The 21,751-nt window shown below is 39.2% G+C and overlaps 1 protein-coding gene across 1 annotated transcript in view; it reads right to left on the bottom strand.

Annotated features, from left to right (window-relative positions):
* Positions 1-21,751, bottom strand: part of kel (kelch protein) — a 162,303-nt gene that overhangs the window by 95,616 nt on the left and 44,936 nt on the right. The window contains exons 4-5 of the mRNA XM_067138413.2: positions 19,440-19,615; positions 3,445-3,541 (exon numbers count right to left, since the gene is read on the bottom strand). Of these exons, the coding sequence (XP_066994514.1) occupies positions 3,445-3,541; positions 19,440-19,615 (273 nt within the window). The remainder of the gene's footprint in view (positions 1-3,444; positions 3,542-19,439; positions 19,616-21,751) is intronic.

Here is a 21,751-nt window from a genome sequence, read left to right as displayed (position 1 = left end):
AAAGCTATCCAACAGCGGTATGGAAACAGTGAATACGATTTTTTCTCACATGAGGGCATTTTACGTCGTGTATTCGCGGGTACAGTGAAAACCGTATCTACCATTCTAAAAATGAGAGGAAAGTATTAAAAGGTGTGAAAAACATGAGAGAACAAATATGAAAACCTTTCCCACTGGGGCTTATAAAATAACAAGTGCTTTGAAAAGTGTGAAAAACACGAAACAACAAATATGAAAACATGTGTATGGGGCCAATAAAAATATCAAAGTATTATTGCAGATCACACTCTATCTAAACAAAATGTTAGTAGAAGCCTTTTATTTCGGAGCAGCGGGTTATTAAACGTTATTCTCTGGTCACACACTTAAACAATGAATCGAAGGTTACACCTGAACATGTGCAACCGAGAGGAATCAGGAGGAGCGACTTTGACGGACATTTTGAAAAACGTCGACCTAGTCAAATGTTAGAGTTGAAACTCGAAGGTGCAATTTCAACTCTCGCGACCTCTACACACTTTAAGACGAGGATGCCAGTCCACTTTCTGATATATTTTAATTTTGTCTTTATTAGTAAGGAATTTCATGACTTTTTCCATATCCATACAGTAACTAGGCTACCACAAGACAAATGTGCACCACGCTGGTCAATTTCACACGATTATGTTCCTAATCCAGATACAGGCTACCGTATCACGCAACAAATATTTGCTACACTTCACTGTATGACACAACAAAATAAATTTCTTACTTCTGAATGGAATGCGAAATACAAGCTATAGGCTCACTATGTTATTCAGCAATCTTGCTGCTAACTGGTAAGCAAAACTGAACATCCCTGAAGCTAACGGCTTGCTCCTCGAAGGTGTAACTTATCTTGTGAAGTTCAAGAATTTAAGGTCCTTTTTCGTAATCACGCAACTGTGGCGATGGCTCTTACCCGAGCTGAAAATCACGTCTTTCACAACAGATGAAAAATAACATTTTCAGGTCTAGGAAAATGTGATCGTACTAAGTGGTAATAGCAAAAATTTGTGACGTGACACGCGAGGTATTTTTAAATAGATTTAATACGATGAGAATCGGGACTTCAAATTTACAACGTGCTAAGTGGGAAAAAGGTTTAATGAGGAATGCATTAATGAGGTTTCACTGTACATATTTGGTTCAGTTAGGTTAGGTGACACTGTTTGAATAAAAAAACTGAAACGCTTGCCACAGAAGCCTCTGGGATGATACTACAATTTTTCAGAATGAAATTGAACATACATGTTCACACAGTATCAGAATCGAAAAATAACTAACGAGTAAGCCTTAGTGCGAATATAATCCCAGAAAATGCAAGTTTTTAATGAACTGATTGCCGTTTCATACAGATTTTAATCTTTGTGGGTTTCTCCCCGCAACTTTTATGATAATCGGATATAACAACAATCGGCTATAGCGAGTAAATTTTTCACCACCCTGAATTTTCTCTATAACGGACTTCTACTGTTATTACTTTTAGAGTGGGAAGAAAGCGATCATAGCCTTAATTAACCCTAGAACTGGCAACTGTTGAATATTCAACACTTCAGTCCTCTCTGTAGTGGCACTGTCGAATATTCAACACGTTAGGATTTCATCAAGCAATTTCCCCAATTCTTCAACAGATGTCATGATAGTCTATTTTTTGTCGTTCTCGATGCCCACAACAGCTGTGAGTTCAGTTTCATTCAGTTACAACCTCCTTGGGCAGAAATTCACAAAAATAAAGGCATGCAGACCATCTGTTTGAGCGCCATTGCTGTAGTGTTTGTAAACGAAGCGTAGGGCTCTGCTACGCTATTCTGTCATTTTATTTCATAGTTTTCCATTCAGTACGAGTTATTTACTTCTGTATATATATTGTTTGATTGATTATATAAATTTTTAGTACAGTGTGTGTGTGTGTGTAAATGTGGCATTTACGGAAAATTAGTGATTAAGTATTTCATTACGGAAAATTACTGATGAAATATGGCAACATTTGTTGGAAACTGACTTTGAGAATGTAGAGAATGAACCAACAGATTCTGAGTCAGATTTGGAATTTGTATCAGCTATTTCTTCCCATCAAATACTGGAGAGTGAAAGTGATGACAAGCCTGCAATACAGCTACCTATTGCAGCAACGTGGTCTAAAGTCACGCATCCTGCCAATACATTTTCCTAATATTTTCAAGAATATAGCCCTCAGAGTGATGAAACATTTGCCAATGCATTACAGGTACATTATTGACAATTCATATAACTCAGTTTGTTTGTGACATGTTTCAAAAGTTTTACTATTATTTTAAATTTGTGAATTTCTCTTTTGAGCAGACTGTACATTTATGCAATTTCGTGTGCACATGACAATCCTCAGTATATTAGCTTTATGTAGATATGTAAAACTTCGTAGATTTATTTCATACCTTGTGAATAGTTTGTATTTAATTCATACAAGTAAAAGCTGCCAAATATGGCTGTCACCAGAAGATTTAACATTGCCAGTTCTAGGGTTGAGGTACAACCCCAGCATTTACCTGGTGTGAAAATATAAAACAACAAAAAACCATCTTCAGGGCTGACGACAGTGGGGTTTGAACCCACTATCTCCCAAATGCAAGCTGATAGCTACATGACCCAAGCTGTGCAGCCAATTGCTCAGTGAATTAATGACCACTTTGGGAGAAACCAATATTGTGAAGCTATTCTAATCGTGTGCAAGATGTATGATACAAAAGAAGTACCAACGTATGATATAATGTCACTATACGTATTCATACTGACAAGTGTGAAAACTACTGCATTATTACTTTAGTATCTCACACTCGCAAAATTATTTAAACATTATTTACAAAAGAGTGGAGAGACACATTGAAGCCAAGTTGGGAGAAGATCAATTTGGTTTCCATTGGAATGGAGGAGTGCGTGAAGCATTATTTACCCTACATCTGATCTTAAGATGATTGAATTAAGAAGAGCAATCCTACATACATGGCATTTATAGATCTAGAAAAGGCTGTTTAGAAATGAGTGAAGCAGGGCTGCAGTTCATACCCATTCCTTTTCAATGTTAGTATAGAACAACTGGTAAAGGAAATCAGAGGGGAATTTACAAAAGAATAACAGTTCAAGGAGAGGAGATCAAAATTCTGAGATCCGTCAATGTTATTGTTATTTTATGTGAGTTAACCAAGGGAGGCTGAATTGGAAGAGGATGGTATAATTGGAAAGAATGTCAGACACAGCTAGGGCCCCTGTGTTACCACTTTACGCTCACAAGGCATGAGTCCCTGGTGTCAATTCACTCCCTTTTAAGACCATTAAATATTTCACAAACAAGAGCAAAGAACTTTGCACTGTGTTCTCCGATTAAGGTGAAAACAACATTCACACTGAATCATGAATTATGATGAAGCAGTAAAGGGATGTACATACCTTCTCTTCAGATGGTACTGTGAGCCTGTCACTGGATATAAGCTTCGATACCTGCTGTGACGAGAGCGTCAAGAACTCTTCACATTCCACAACCTCCCTGAAACAAGACCAAGTTATGAAAATACGACAAAGCTTTCAGGAACAGAGCCAACCACAAAGGAAAGAAAACCCATGTGCCTTCTGAAACCATGAGTAGCCAGCTAATCTGGTCGATGCTTCACTTAGCAATGTTTCAAATGTTAAATCAAAATGGTCCTTCCGGGTTCCTAAATATTCCATAAGATGATGGACGTAAATTAGTCTACTGTCTGTACATTACTGGAATGACTTCAGAGAAAGAACACTGTTCAATTATGTATTTTTACATGAAGAAGGAATAATACTATGTACACCGTAATTCTTTTCAGTTGAAGCACTTCTTATTAGTGTCACAACTGTGAACAACTTCATTTATTTTGCTGAACAGTCAAAACTCTGAATAACTACATACTCTATTGAAGAAGGTTGAGTCAGAACTCACACTGACAATACAATCCTAAAGAATTAAATTAGTAATGGGGAAGAAATAATGCAGCGGTTACTTTGAAACCATTACACTACTATCACAGTTACAAAAATAACACACTGTGAACTTCCAATCCGAGATTGTCTGAGAAAACTGCAACCTGTAGAACCACAAGAGAAAAGAAACATCTTGCTGCCTTGTAACTGTAGCTATTACCCATATGATTCTGTTAGCAGAATGCTCAATCTCACCATCTAGCGAGAACTCTAAGTAGTGCAAGCTGTCCACTTCATGACCGTATCGATGAGTTAAATCAACTTATTACTTTATATAATTATTATACTTTATAATATATATTATAATAAAGTATTGATTAGGTGGTAATTTTAATCTAATAAGTTAACTCTAAATAGAGAAAACAAACAATTGTCAAGGACCTGAGCTACTTGTGGTTAGTGCTCGGTTAACGACCACCGTGGTTCAATTCATGTGATGAGTAATTAATTTTGTACTCTGGTACATTTAGTACCGGTACCACTTTATTTTACATCCCTCCAAATAGGGTTGGCGTCAGGAACGGTACCCAGTCGTAAAACTGGGCCAAATCCACATTAAGTGCTGACCCTGATAAACTGAGAAATAGGTCAAGAAAAAGAAGAAAGATATTCACAGTATTTTAAATGTTCTATTTCTTATTATCGCATCTGTTATTACATTATTGCCATTATAATATTTGAGAAAACCCTTCTTGTTGTTGATGCGACTTATAACCTGCTAATGTACGTAGTGAAAACTAGTAAATGTCACGTTGGAACATATGGAAATTGACCCTTCTGCGCAGATTACACCGCAATATTCTTGTAACGGTGAATGCAGGCAATACATTACAGTGCCACTCAAGGCAAGATAAATTCCTACAATACTCATAATGCAATATTGTCTAAAATGTTACTCTACTTAGGAACCATTACATGTCACAGTTACAATTTTTTGTAACAGTGATCCTTGTAACCGTTAAAGTAAACTTTATTCTAGCTCATAATCCAATTACAAAACTGATAGCTACTATGCACTATCAGAGTTCAATAATCACTTCTGAAACAATTCAATCACTACTGATCTGCATTAGGGCAGTCGCCCAGGTGGCAGATTCCCTATCTGTTGTTTTCCTAGTCTTCTCCTAAATGATTGCAAAGAAATTGGAAATTTATTGAACGTCTCCCTTGGAAAGTTATTCCAATCCCTAACTCCCCTTCCTATAAACAAATATTTGTCCCAATTTGTACTCTTGAATTCCAACTTTATCTTCATATTGTGATCTTTCCTACTTTTAAAGACACCACTCAAACTTATTCGTCTACTGATGTCCTCCCATGCCATCTCTCCACTGACAGCTCGGAACATACCAGTTACGTAGGATGTTCAATATAATAATAGTTCAATAGAATAATGTCAATATTACTGTTTAGTTGCCCTGTCAAACTGTGATCATCAACCAACGGCAGTAATTACTGTTACGAACACTGGTGCCAAACACTTATAACTGTTTTTTCTGGACATCGAGAAAGCATATGACCATGTACCACGCAGGCATATATGGGAATGTTTGAGACATAAGAAAGTGCCGGATGACATCATAGAACAAGTACAACAATTATATGATGAAACCAAGTGTTGTGTCCAGGTCCAGGATGGAAGGTCAGGTTGGTTTGAAATGAAGAGTGAAGTCAGGCAAAGAAGTTGTCTTTCACCACTTCTCTTCATAATCATAACGGATGAAGTTTTAAAAGCGGTTAAGAGAAAGGATCCAACAACTAATGCCCTGGTTTTTGCTGATGATGTAATGATACGGGGTGAGACAGAAGCAGAAGTACAAACTAGACTAGATCTCTGGCATGAAGCTTTTACAACCTTAGGTCCCAAAATCAGCAAAACGAAGACAGTTGGTTTGGTGATGAGTAGAAACTCTACAACTGTTCTTCTAAGAGATGAGGAGATGGATATTGTAGACAACTTCCAGTATTTAGGTAGTGTTTTGTCATCAGACAATACCATACATCAAGAGATTAGTAACAGAATACAGAAAGTTTCCAAATTCTATCACGCTGTATGTCAAATACTTTGGGATGAAACATTTCCGTTAGTTTCCAAGATCAGCTTGTACAAAATATATCTAATACCTATATTGACATATGGCCTGGAAGCAGCAACACTTACTGGACCAACAAAGAGTCGTCTTCAGGCAACAGAAATGAAGTTCCTCCGTTCTTGTCTACAAAAAACAAAAATGGATAAAATAAGGAATGTGGACATCCGAGAACAGCTTGGATTGGAAAGAGGCTTGCTGGAGACTCTAGAAGTGAAGAGATTGCAATGGTATGGTCACATGAAAAGAATGAACCCTCACAGGACTCCTGAACATACTTTGACCACAATGTTCCTGGGAAGAGACCAAGAGGAAGACCTCGTGATGTTTGGGAAAAACAGATAATGAAGGACCTTGAAATGAGAGATGTGAACTGGTGTCGCATATATGAGCAGCATCTGTGTATGGATAAAATAAACTGGAGGAGGCTCGTACACAACCGAACCCGGCTTGCTGGAGCGAAGAAATGATGATGATGATGAACATTGGTGCCAAACAATGATCAAGGCATTGGAACATCGCTGGACCAAATGCATTAATCTACATGGAGACTGTTGAAAAATAAAAGCAGTTCCACTGAGGTAAGATACTTAATTCTCCCCAAACTGCTTCCATGTAAATACAAGGACGGTTTGAAATGTTCTCGGAATCACTGCTGGATGTCAGTGCTAGAGCAACGAGGTTCCCGTGCAATAATTACACATCCTTTGTGAGTGAACACGTGGCGCGTCAATGCTCTAGCTGCAGGAGTGTGGTAGTGACGACTCTTTGTTGTTGTTCCCGCGTAGTGATTTGTGACAATGGAAAAAACTGAGATTCGAGCAGTGATTAAATACTTTGTAAAGAAAGGTATGAAAAGCAAAGGAAATTCATGCCGACTTTCAGAACACACTGGGGAAATCTGCTTCTTCATTTTCAACTGTTGCCAAGTGGACCAGCGAGTTTAAATTTGGTTGGGAGAGCTTGGATGATGATCCACGTAGTGGACGGCCAAAACGTGTTATGACCCCAGAATTTATCGCAAAAGTGCATAAAATGGTCATGGAGGATCGTCAACTGAAAGTGCGGGAGATTGCTGAAGCTGTAGGGATGTCTTCTGAACGGGTATATTACATTTTAACCAAAGAATTGGGTATGAAAAAATTATCTGCAAGATGGGTGCTACAGCTCTTGACATTGGACAATAAACACACCAGATTGGAAAAGTCCGAACAAAGTCTGGCCCGTTTTCAATGCAACCAACAAGATTTTTTGCGCCGGTTTGTGACTACAGATGAAACTTGGGTCCACTACTATACCCAAGAGACAAAACAGCAGTCAAAGCAGTGGAAACATGCTGATTCACCACCACCAAAGAAAGCAAAGGCAGTGCGTTCGGCCGGAAAGGTCATGGCCTCAGTTTTCTGGGATGCAAAATGCATTCTGCTGATAGATTATCTTCCTACTGGCCAAACAATTATGGGGCAATACTATGCAAACCTCCTAGACCAACTAAAGGAGAAGATACGTGAAACAAGGCCTGGTTTGGCAAGGAAAAAGGTCATCTTTCATCAGGACAACGCTCCGCCGCACACAAGTGTTATTGCCATGGCAAAACTTCATGAACTGGGGTACGAATTGTTGCCACATCCACCTTATTTACCTGATTTGGCACCATCAGACTTTCATCTATTCCTCAAGCTGAAACTTTTCCTCGGTGGATGGAGATTTTCTACAAGGGAAGAACTGACAGCCAAACTGGCGAGGTATTTTGCAGGCCTAGAGGAATCTCATTTTCGAGATGGGACAAAGGCATTGGAACATCGCTGGACCAAATGCATTAATCTACATGGAGACTGTTGAAAAATAAAAGCAGTTCCACCAAGGTAAGATACTTAATTATAGTACATTCCGAGAATTTTTCAAAGCATCTATGTACACTGACTGACAGAGCAAATGCAACACCAAGGAGGAGTGGTCAGAACTTTATGCCAATTGCAGGGTAGACTGACGTCACTGAGGTATGCTCATGATGTGAAATGCGCCGCTGTGCTCCGCACGTACCGAACGATAAATGGGACACGGCGTTGGCGAATGGCCCACTTCGTACCGTGATTTCTCAGCCGACAGTCATTGTAGAACGTGTTGTCGTGTGCCACAGGACACGTGTATAGCTAAGAATGCCAGGCCGCCATCAACGGAGGCATTTCCAGCAGACAAACGACTTTACGAGGGGTATGGTGATCGGGCTGAGAAGGGCAGGTTGGTCGCTTCGTCAAATCGCAGCCGATACCCATAGGGATGTGTCCACGGTGCAGCGCCTGTGGCGAAGATGGTTGGCGCAGGGACATGCGGCACGTGCGAGGGGTCCAGGCGCAGCCCGAGTGACGTCAGCACGCGAGGATCGGCGCATCCGCCGCCAAGCGGTGGCAGCCCCGCACGCCACGTCAACCGCCATTCTTCAGCACGTGCAAGACACCCTGGCTGTTCCAATATCGACCAGAACAATTTCCCGTCGATTGGTTGAAGGAGGCCTGCACTCCCGGCGTCCGCTCAGACGACTACCATTGACTCCACAGCATAGACGTGCACGCCTGGCATGGTGCCGGGCTAGAGCGACTTGGATGAGGGAATGGCGGAACGTCGTGTTCTCCGATGAGTCATGCTTCTGTTCTGTCAGTGATAGTCACCGCAGACGAGTGTGGCGTCGGCGTGGAGAAAGGTCAAATCCGGCAGTAACTGTGGAGCGCCCTACCGCTAGACAACGCGGCATCATGGTTTGGGGCGCTATTGCGTATGATTCCACGTCACCTCTAGTGCGTATTCAAGGCACGTTAAATGCCCACCGCTACGTGCAGCATGTGCTGCGGCCGGTGGCACTCCCGTACCTTCAGGGGCTGCCCAATGCTCTGTTTCAGCAGGATAATGCCCGCCCACACACTGCTCGCATCTCCCAACAGGCTCTACGAGGTGTACAGATGCTTCCGTGGCCAGCGTACTCTCCGGATCTCTCACCAATCGAACACGTGTGGGATCTCATTGGACGCCGTTTGCAAACTCTGCCTCGTACGGACGACCAACTGTGGCAAATGGTTGACAGAGAATGGAGAACCATCCCTCAGGACACCAACCGCACTCTTATTGACTCTGTACCTCGACGTGTTTCTGCGTGCATCGCCGCTCGCGGTGGTCCTACATCCTACTGAGTCGATGCCGTGCGCATTGTGTAACCTGCATATCGGTTTGAAATAAACATCAATTATTCGTCCGTGCCGTCTCTGTTTTTTCCCCAACTTTCATCCCTTTCGAACCACTCCTTCTTGGTGTTGCATTTGCTCTGTCAGTCAGTGTATATATATAAACATAATTTCCTAAGATTTTCTAATAGAGTAGTGGCAATGATTCTTCAGACCACCACTGCTGGACACTGCTATTATACCCTGTGGTTTTACGTATTGGTGCCGACTACTGTATCTGTAAACAAGTTAATATAACCCCTTTTAACTCCATATATTAATGAACATTGTTTTCTCAATGAACATTGTTTCTTAATGAAATTTTAGTAACAGTTACCAACATTTCTGATAATGTAACGTCAATACTTCACAAGGAACACTGCTGCTGGACATTGTCAAATTACCTGTGGTCTTACCTATTAGTGCAAGTCACTTATCTTTCCCTTAGAGTGCCCCATGTTACTATGTTAAGTCATCTTTTGTAGGACATATCCAAACATTTTGACGCTGTCATCTTTCACAACTAGTAATTTACAGCCAACGCCTGATATGTTGGTATCTATATCATCAATGAACATTGTTTTTCTCTTCACTATCCCAGTGAAATATGTCAATATTATATCTTAGTATTTAAAATTAATTACAAATCAGGTACCTGATTTATGCCTATGCTATGACTGATGATGCACTCAAAGAAGAGCAAAACATGTCTCATATGGAAATAATGGTAAATTCCTAAATGTTGAAAATTTCTAATGGATTGAATAGGTGACGAATAATTTATTTAGCATCCTACATATAGTATCTTCAATACGGATCAATAATGATATTTATCACTTACAACATACCACATAGTCGAGCAGCTCGTCTCCTTTCTCCCAAGTCTTCCCGGCCCAAACTTTGCAACATTTTTGTAACGCTACTCTTTTGTTGGAAATCGCCCAGAACAAATCGAGCTGCTTTCCTTTTGAATTTTTTCAATTCTTGAATCAAATAATCCTGGTGAGGGTCCCATACACTGGAACTATATTTTAGTTGTGGTCTTACCAGAGACTTATATGCCCTCACCTTTACATCCTTACTTACTACAACCCCTAAATACCCTCAAAACCATGTGCAGAGATCTGGACCCTTTATTTACAATCATATTTATGTGATTACCCCAATGAAGATCTCCCCTTATATTAAAACCTAGGTATTTACAATGATCCCCAAAGGGAACTTTCACCCCATCAACGCAGTAATTAAAACTAAGAGGACTTTTCCTATTTGTGAAACCTGACTTTTAACCCTGTTTATCATCATACCATTGCCTGCTGTCCACCTCACAACATTATCGAGGTCATTTTGCAGTTGCTCACAATCTTGTAACTTATTTATTACTCTATACAGAATAATATCATCTGCAAAAAACCTTATCTCTGATTCCACTTCTTTACACATATCATTGATATATACAAGAAAACAAAGGTCCAATAATACTGCCGTAAGGAATTCCCCTCTTAATTATTACAGGGACAGATAAAGCTTCGCCTAGTCTAATTCTCTGAGTTCTGTTTTCTAGAAACAGAGCCACCCATTCAGTCACTCTTTTGTCAAATCCAATTGCACTCATTTTTGCCAGTAGTCTCCCATGATTTACCCTATCAAATGCTTTATACAGGTCAATCGCGATACAATCCAATTGACCTCCTCAATTCAGGATATCTGCTATACCTTGTTGGAATCCTATACGTTGAACTTCAGTGGAATAACCTTTCCCAAACCCAAACTGCCTTCTATCAAACCAGTTATTAATTTTGCAAACATGTCTTATATAATCAGAAAAAAATGCTTTCCCAAAGCTTACATGCAATGCATGTCAAACTGACTGGCCTGTAATTTTCAGCTTTATGTCTATCACCCTTTCCTTTATACACAGGGGCTACTATAGCAACTCTCCATTCATTTTGGTATAGTTCCTTCATGCAAACAATAATCAAATAAGTACCGGTACTTCAGACATGGTACTATATCCCAACCCATTGTCTTTAGTATATCCCCTGAAACCTTATCAATTCCAGCTGCTCTTCTAGTTTTCAACTTTTGTATCTTTCTGTAAATTTCATTGCTGTCATAGGTAAATTTTAATACTTCTTTAGTATTAGTCACCTCCTCTATCTGGACATTATCCTCATAACCAACAATCTTTACATACTGCTGACTGAATACTTCTGCCTTTTGAAGATCCTTGCATACACACTCTCCCTGTTCACCAATGATTCCTGGAACATCCTTCTTGGAACCTGTTTCTGCCTTAAAATACCTATACATTCCCTTCCATTTTTCACTAAAATTTGTACGGCCACCAATTATGCTTGCCATCATGTTATCCTTAGCTGACTTCTTTGCTAGATTCAATTTCCTAGAAGTTCCTTCAATTTCTCCTTACTTCCTCAGCCATTTCTAACTATTTCTTTCCAACCTGCACCTCCTTTTTAGTCTCTTTACTTCTCTGTTATAGGCACCTTTAAAGGCACAAACCTATTTTCACATTCCTCAACAACTGCTTTAAACGCATCCCAGAGTCTGTTTACATTTTTATTTATCATTTTCCACCGATCATAGTTATTAAAAACTCCCTCACGCCTGTTTTACCATATGGTACTGCCTAATAGTCCTGATTTTAACCTTCCTTTCTTTCACATTTATTTTTAACTACCACAAAAACAGCTTTGTGATCACTAATACCATCTATTACTTCAGTTTATCTATAGAGCTTATCTGATTTTACCAGCACAACATCCAGAATATTGTTCCCTCTAGTTGGTTCCGTCACTTTCTGAATCAGATGCCCTTCCCATATCAACTTATTTGCCATTTGTTGGTCATATTTCCTGTCGTTCACATTACCTTCCCAATTGACATTTGGTAAATTGAGATCACCCGCTACGATCATGTTCCTTTCCTTATCGTTTCTCACATAGCTGATTATCTTATCAAATAATTCGTATAATGCGTATGACTCTTTAATAAAAACTGTGAACAATGGAAGTGGTGGAATTTCCTTCTTGGATGCTCCCAGAGAGACTGGGAAAATGTTCCTAATTTCGTTGCTTTTGGCGAGGATTCGATCGCAGAATGAAGCGGCTTCATCTGGAATAACAATATAAATGGTCCATCATTGGACATTATAAATTTTCCAGAAAACTCATTCTTGATTGCCAGCGTTTCGCCCCAGTGAGCTAAGTTGGGCTCATCAGTTGGTAAATAGCACTACCAAAACGCATGGCTAGTGCATACCGTGGAGGCCACTGCGTACGCTACTTGGAGCCACCGACAGTGTCAATGCACTATAAGAGACTATGTCTCATTACCAAAAATTGATGCCTGCCTGGCCATCAGATGATATAGATGTTGATTCCCATAGGGAACCTGAAATATTTGTCCCGAATGAGTAAATTTATAATACCAAATGGTCCATTAATGGACATTATAAATTTTCCAGCTAACTCATTGGCCCAATTTAGTACGCTGGGGCGAGGCATGGAACCTCCGATCTGGTTCGATTTTGCTGTTTATTCGCATTTCCTTTATTTTTTGCCGTTGATCTTTATTCCTGCTCTAACTCCATGTTCTTGTATGCGTTTCAACTTTTCCTCCATATTTTTGAAACTTTGAGAAATGACACATACATCGTCTGAAAAAAAAAAAAAAGGTCCTCCATGTGCTGCATTAGTTTCCATTGAAGTCCAGTTTCAGCTCCAAACATTGCCTCTCTCATGACCAGATCCATGGTGATAAGAAAAGTGGTGGGAGAAAGAATACACCCTTGTTCACTCCTGAGTTCACCTAGATTGGTTCGGTCAGTCTTCCCTCGCGGATCACTTGGCATCTATAATTCTCGTAGAAACTCTTGATTATGTCAATATTCCTAGGTATTCCATACCTCGCCAGTGCCTTCCACATAAATTTTCTCCTCAGGAAGTCAAATGCTTTAAGGAAATCCACAAACATCAGATACAATGTCATATTCCATTCCTGACATTGTTCCACTATGATCCTTAGTGTATTAATTTAGTCAACACTTGATCTATTTTTACAAAAACTCGCTTGTTCTCTCCTGAATTTCTGGTCTACAATATTTACAATTCAATTTAGCAGGATACTTGTGAACACTTTGCTTGGAATTGAAAGTAATGTCATACCTCTCCAAGTGTCACATTTTGTCCTATCTCCTTTTCTTTTGCAAGTTTCACAAGCAGTCCTTTTTTCCAGTTCTCTGGTATCTGTTCTTGTTCCCACACTTTGGCAAAGAGGGGGTGAAATATTTCAGTTGATAGTTCAATATCTTCCTTTATGCATTCAGGGTGAATATTATCAATTCCTGGTGCTTTACCATTTTTCATCTTGATAGCCGTGATGATTTCCTCCTTCGTAATTGGGTCGGTGTTGATTCTGTTCTGGGATTATTCCTTTCTTTTTCCATTCAAATGTTTCCCCAGTCCATGTTTAACACTTCTTCAAAATGCTCCTTCCATCTCTTCAGTTGTTTTTCTCCAGTAAGCATATTTCCTTCTTTACTCCTTATAGGGCCTCCTCTGAGGGTCTTCTTTCTTGAGAGGGTTTTGTCACCTCGCATAAAGCCTTCGAGTCCCCTGTTCCAGCAGCAGTCTCCACTTTGAGTGCTTAGTCCTCCACCCATTTTCGCTTATCTTTCCTAGCACTTCTTTTCACTGCCCTATCTTTTTCATTATAATCCTTCTGTACAATTAGCTTCTGGTGATGAGTTTTGCATTGATTTAGTTTCTGTTTAACTTCCTTACTCTCTTTGATCTTCTGCCATATATCTTCTGTTATCCAGTCTTTTACTCCCCTTTCTCTGAATCCTAGTACTCCTTCACTAGTTTCCATAAAATTGGCTTTCACTTTTCCCCATCCTTCTTCGATTGTACCTTCATTTTCCTTGCGAAGAACTTCAAAATGGTTTCTTAACTGTAATCTAAACTGATATTTATGGTTTTCATTTCTTAGTTTCATCACATTGTACTTTCAATGCTTGCTTTCCAGTTCTTGATTGTTTGCTTTGATCTTAATTTGAAACTGTGCTAGGATGAGATGATGGTCGCTCCCTACATCTGCAACTCAGCTATTCCTAACATTCATTGATCTTCATTTTCATGAAATGGCCACGTGGTCTATCTGATTTTCTATCACACCATTGGGAGACATCCATGTTATCTTGTGACAATTCTTGTGCAGGAAAATAGTTCCACCTATCACAAGATCCCTCTCTGCACAGAAGTCAATGAAGCGTTCTCCGTTGTTGTTTCTTTCACCCAAACAATGGTTTCCCATTATATGTTCTACTCCTACATTGTCAGTGCCCAATTTAGCATTTGGACTCCCATCAAAACTGTTATATCTCTTTTCATAATTCCGTGTATTTTCATTTAGCGAGGCATAAAAATTATTCTTGTCCTGGTCATCTGCTGCTTCAGCTGGTGCATAACACTGAATTATGCTGACGTTCCTAACATTCGTATTAAATCTTGCTTTCATAATTCTTCCCAAAATTGGTTTCCATATTATAAGGCTTTTCATAGCTGTTTTGCTTAGGAGCATTTCTACGCCTTCTTTATGGTCATTTCCCTCTTCATTGCCAGAATATAGAAAGGTGAAACCTTCTGGTGTTCGATCTTTTCCTAAGTCTTTCCATCGGAGCTCATATCATCCCAAGATAGCAAGGTGGCAGTTCATCATCTCTGCGCAGACCTGTTTTAGTCTTCCTGTTTGCTGCATTGTTCATATATTCCAACATCCAATTTTCGTGACCTGTTTCATGCCAAAAATCGTCATCTGTTTTTCTGTCTGGGTTCACTTTGTTGCAGTTTCAGTAATAACGTTTTCTCAGTGATGCGTGTTATTGGCCTACAGTCCCCAAAGCACAGTGGGGGTGTTGCCTCCTTATCATCTGTGCCTGCCCTTCGATTACTTCACGATTAGGTGTTCGTCGCTACTGCCTGCTCATACTGCTGTCAATTTAGATCTCTACAGGTTGTAACCTCCTCCTTTTTCAACCGGGCTTGGGACCGGCTATGGCGGAGTTCCTTTGGAACTGGTGGGTATGGAATTATCTATGTCATATGTGAGTGTGTACAGTAAACAAACTTGTCCCAAGCTTGCTGTTCTGTAATGTTTCCTGGACTGCTGCATTTCCGTTACGTATTTTCTGACACAATACTGTAAAAGATTTTACTATATCATAAACAGTGAAAACACTGATCATACAAACACTTATCATAAGCTACCTACTGAAAATGGTGCTGCAGACTTCTTGTGTTTATAACCCACCTGGTGGCTATGATTATTAAGACATCAATTCTTTAGAGTCTGATTCCAGTCAGTTCAAGTACTAGAGGTGGAAAAGATTTCCATCATCAGAATGTTAGCTGGCAAGGTACGACAGGTCATGGTATCAATTCTTAATCACTAGATTATTTGCGAAAAGCATCTCCGCAGTGTTCATATGGAGGTTCCATATAACAAACCAGCATAGGCCACAAATGATGTACTGATGGTCTTGCAACAAACAAGCAAATGAGTCAGAATCGATTGATTGATTGATTGATTGATTGATTGATTGATTGATTGATTGATCAATGACTTGCATCAGCTATGCAACTTACATAAAGAATCACAGATGGCATACAGTGGATGGTAAGCACAATTGAGCCTGCAGCTGTTGATCTCTGATTGCTAGTTTTATTGTATACAAAACCCATCCAATTTTAAGATTTTAAATATTTCTGCAACAATTCTTGTTGAAAATTAAATTTAAAATTAAATATGTCCATTAAGAAGGGGATATACATATTTTTTTCTTTCCAAATTTTAAGGGGGAGATTGGTGTACATCCCTTATGCAACAGCGACCTTTCCACGAAAAAATACAGAATTTGACAGGAGTAGGCTATACGTCAACATCAGTCTCACCCTCTCATTATCTGCACAACACATGAGATGGTCATCACAATGGACACACAAACACATGTATGTTCAGACCTCAGCCCAACAGCTCCACCTTTAGCAGTCACAGATGACTTTTTTTTAATTATTATTATTATTTCGTGTGGCTATTTCTAGCCAAGTGCAACCCTTGTAAGGCAGACCCTCTGATGAGGGTGGGCGGCATCTGCCACATATAGGTAACTGCGTGTTATTGTGGTGGAGGATAGTGTTGTGTGTGGTGTGTGAGTTGCAGGGATGTTGGGGACAGCACAAACACCCAGCCTCCGGGCCACTGGAATTAACCAATGAAGGTTAAAATCCCCTAGCCAGGAATCGAACCCGGGACCCTCTGAATCGAAGACCAGTAGGCTGACCATTCAGCCAATGAGTCGGACATAGATGGCCTAAGCAACACTGAAGAGGTGTACTAAAGAATGAGGAGTGAGGTAGTTTCCTGTTGCTTTCCTCACTGAGCCAGAGGTTGCTATTACATATCAGTCTGCCAAGCCCACCGAAATGCATGCATCTACCAACCCTATGAGCAAAATTTTCACACCATTCATAGAACGGATTGGCTGCATAAGGAATGGCATTACTAGCATCATTCATACCTCAGTCTTTCATATTGTCAAATCCAAGGTTAAGACTGAGATAGATTGACAATAGTAACAAAATTGCTCTAGCTCATACCAGAAGACATAGTGCACTGTAAACACCAGGTCTCGCCAGCAAAGGCATACAGAAACACATACACTCACATAATCATCTTCGCCTTTGAGGCAAGGAGTAACAAACTCTTTGACCAAAGATAGGATGCACAAACAAATTGCAAACTGCCCATCATCCAGCCTATGGACTTGTATCCAAGTGCCTGGGCATTAGACAGAAGCCCCTCTCCCAATAGCTACAAATCCTTCCTGTATCCCTCCATATATAACAATTTAAGGAGAGTATTCACATTTCTGAGTCCCCACCACACAATTTTCTCCAGTGAGTAGCAAAACTGCATACTCCTCTTTTAAGATTCATAAGTAGGGCTTGAGTGTCCAAAGAGAGGCCCAACATATGTTCATTCTGGGTTATTGTAGGCCAGAAAATGGTGTGTTTCATTTGTCTTTTTTTTTTTTTTTTTTGCCTTTTTCAGTGTTTTTTGATGTATTGGTCCCTTTTAGTCTTTTTTTAAGGTTTTTACGTCTTTTTTGGCAACTGCACCGTTTTTTACACATTTTTACTGCCCATTCTCAATTCAAATCATCATTAGTTCATCCATCTTTTCTAAAGTATTTACATCATATCTGAACTATATCTGAAAAGAGAGAAAAAGAAATGAAATCAAAAGTAAAAATGAAACTAGTGCTTGAAGAAAACCAGGGGTAACAAGTGAAATATTGAAAGAAAACAAGTATTTTTGAAGAGGAAGATCTCAAACCTTTAACATCCATTGACGTTGACATGTTTTGTAACGTGCTGTCAGAAAACCAACGATCCTTTACACCTAAGAACCTGGAGACGACTACTGTGATATACTGCAAAGCCAACTGAGGTAAGGTTTCCGAATAGCAATTTCTGTAACCCTAGTGTGGTTAAAGCAAATATGATTCCAGTTATTCTAATATCAATTTCTTTCTCCAGGATGTCTACTGCGGGTTCACTGAATTCATTCTAGGTGGAAAAGATATTTCATTGTAAATTCTGCAAATACTTTTCTTAACAAATATGGAGTTCTTTTCTTTTTAATTACTGTATGTTAATCTAAAAATATATACTCTCGGAAAGAAAGAAGTATTTTACTCATATATTTTTCCACTATATGTTGCATACCACCAGAATTTTGCATTTTAAAATCTTATATTCCTTCATTAAATATGTAATTAAAACTAAAATTATGAATGAATTTGGATTGCAGTTTTACATCCTTTATACTAGTTTTAGGTCCCTTTTCTTTTGGATATTTTTAGGTCTTTTTATAGGGTTTTTTTAGGAATGGATTTTTTAAGGTCTTCAACTTCTGAGCCATAGTCGTAAGTACATGTACACAAAATTTCAAATAAATTCTTTAAGTCATTTCTACGTGACAGTAGGCAAAAACAATTATATATGTGTATATATAACCCTACACATAACAATAAATAACAGGAAAGTAAAAACAGTGAAACAATCTGAATACTTAGGAGAAATTATAACATACAACTAGGACAAGAAACCTGCATGGCAAGAAAGAACTAATAAAATGACAAAGTTCAAAAATTAATAAAGTCTACATACAATAAAAAAGTCTATCAATCACAAAAACTAAAACATTACATGACATGACGGTGATTCAACCAGAGGTAACATACCGATGCAAAATTCTTTTTTAAATTCATTCAGAGGAAAAGAATCAACAAAATCTTAAAAGTAGGGAAAAGAATAGCTAGAACATGCATAAATAAAACATATCAAAAAGATGAACAACGGTGGGTAGTGCCAAATGAAGTGGTGTACAGAGAACTGTAGCCCATCACAGATACTGTGCAGAAGAGGATCTCATTTTTGGCCAGATTATGAAGATACCAAAAACCAGATTACCAAGAAAAATTACAGTGTAAACTGTGGAAACTGAAGCAACAAGTATGACGGATTAAAGAAATTACAGAGGATATGGAAGAACTAGAAATAACTCTGGATGATTTGCGAAACAAAACAGAAAATTTTAAGAAAGTGAAAAACATAAAAATAAGATTTAAACCAAAAATAGACAAACACCATGAAAAGGGTATTTACAGATGAAGAACGACAGAAAAGAGCAGAACTAGTGAAAAGCTACTGGGCAATTCAGAAAGAAAACTTATCAAAGAAGATGATCAGAAAATAATTGACTGAAGTGGTCCAATGAGGCTATAAAAGAAGAAGCATGCACAAGGATAATTCTTTTCATTTTTTTCTTTGAGTATTTACTGACAATCTCCACTTATGAAAGACAGAACTTTAAACCCATGGTCACAGAACCCACATCAAATATTGTGAGCATTGAGTTTACTTTTTTATTTATTTATTCATACTTGCATTTTACACAGCTGAACTTTAGAATTAGTAATACTTTAAGAATATTTACAGAATCATCCCGGAGAGATGTTACACAGAAGAATAATGCTACTCACGTAAAATGCTGCTCTATGTATGTTTCTGCATGGCTTAACAACTCCAGACAGCCGTGCAGGTCTGCAAAGGCTCTGATTCCCAAACAATTGGTTGGATGTAACTGAGCTTGCAAGAAATCGCAACAGGCATCTCTAACATCTGTCAACTGCAGGAGGTTGGCAGCAGGCAATAAAACCTGTAATGAGTGGATGGAAGAATAACATGACATGATGCTGAATCTCTTGAACAGCAGCAGTATAAGAGAATGACCATGCTATTTCAGTAATTACCACAACTGAAAACAGTTAATAGTACCAAGAATAGTGGTGGTGGTATCACTGTCCTTACAATACAGATGTCTGCAATTTGGAATATCATGTTCTGTCCACACTGACTTGATGTGAGCTCGGAAACAGAACAGATGGTTGAAATTTTTTGGCACATGATTTTTATATTTTTCTTCACAGAATTCTGTACTTGTCAATAATTATGTCTTCCAGCATTAACTTTCCAAGTCTTACCGCTCGATGACATCACAAGCCGAACCATAGTCTTCTTCTGTTTTTCCCACATCGTGGGTGCGAACAGTGTTGCATAAGTGGATTTGGCCTAGTTTTACTGCTAGATGCTATTCCTGATGTCAACCCTATATGGAGGGACGTATTCACTACTGCATATTTGTGTGGTGGTTGGTAGAGTGATGTGTTGTATGAACATGAAGAGGAGTGTGTTGTCAAAAACTACCCAGTCCCCGAATCAAAGGAATTAACCAAGCACAATTAAAATTCCCGACCCGACCAAGAATGAAATCCAAATCCCTCTGAGGCAAAGGCTTCAATGCTGATCATTTAACCAAGGAGCCCGACACTCCCATTGCTTCTGAAAATTCTGACATTTTCGCTAGAGCTGACTGCAGTGGCTTCTTTCCCCATGAACTTTGTCACTTTATAAATTATACCCCTCCCTTGTGCATACAGCTTCTTGTCTTTTACTTTGAGTTCACAGATGGCACTGTTTTAAATATAACTAATATTGCAGTCACTAAAACTATTTACTGATCCTACACTAAATGCAGTGTTCTCCCCAGGACCTTTTTAATGGGCGCACCGCCCGGCTGTTTTTACAGACCGCCCGGCTAACATAACCTAGATGTGTGCTAGTTACATTATTTGAACACATACATTAGTTGAGTCATTGGTTGTTTCGAATTAAAATATAAATAATGTGAAACTGTTTATTTAAATGATAAAAATTCATTGTTGTCAGCATAATTACATTGGAGTTTAAGTGTTTTGCTTCGCTATAACGTAGCGTTGTGCGTGAGCGGCTCTTGGATCAGCGTAAATCACTTGCGAGCACTCGTCTCGATTCCGTATGACGTCACAAACACACAAACCCGCACGGCACTCCACAGCAGCGGAATGGCAAGCACGATGATACACGATTATGAACGAGCGGTAGAACACCAGAAGTTCAAAATTCTCTGTCAATACTTGAATTAATAACGATTAGAACAAATTCCATGCAATACAAATGGAAGAAATACACCGTATAATATTGGCCAGGATCGTTAGAGACCATTATAAGAACGAGATGGTGATTGTGATCTATTAGTACCGTAGCGTTCTAAAACACAAAATTCTGACTACATTCTCTCAATATAGAAATACATTTACGAATCAATTGGAGAGGATTATGTTGCAGCAGCATTATTAAAGTCATGCATCCCAGTGTGATGCTTGGTACCGGCATCCTCCCAGTCACCTTGGTGAATTCATGAACGTTATACTGATAATAATAATGTTGTCCTTACGTACCAGTAACTACTTTGGACGGTTTTCGGAGACGCCTAGGTGCCGGAATTGTGTCCCGTTGGAGTTCTTTTACGTGCTAGTAAATCTACCGAGGCTGACATATTTGAGCACATTCAAGTAGCCTACTACCGGACTGAGCCAGGATCGAACCTGCCAAGTTGGGGTCAGAAGGCCAGCTCCACAACAGTCTGAGCCGCTCGGCCGGGCAACAATATCACTAGCAGCTACACAGAAATTACTGACATTCAGTCCTTCCATACTTAACTTCATGAAGTGGTAACGCGAATGAGATTATGCTAAGTTAAGATTTAACCGAGTTTGGGGTTTTGTTCATTACTTTATTCTTGATTTGAAATGTATGTACTCCGCATATATTGAACCATATCGTTGTCTTGGAGTCATTAAGTGTTATTTTAAACACACTTCCTTCGTTACATCACGATTTCATTCCCGCTAGTTTCGTTGTTACAGATAATTTTACGAACGGTCAGAGATACCGATGCGTGTTCCCATGGACT

The sequence above is a fragment of the Anabrus simplex genome, chromosome 1 (genome assembly GCF_040414725.1).
Source record: "Anabrus simplex isolate iqAnaSimp1 chromosome 1, ASM4041472v1, whole genome shotgun sequence".
Classification (NCBI taxonomy): Eukaryota; Metazoa; Arthropoda; class Insecta; order Orthoptera; family Tettigoniidae; genus Anabrus; species Anabrus simplex.
The sequence above is the reverse complement of the archived record's forward strand: the minus strand, read 5'-3'. Positions and strand labels throughout refer to the sequence as shown.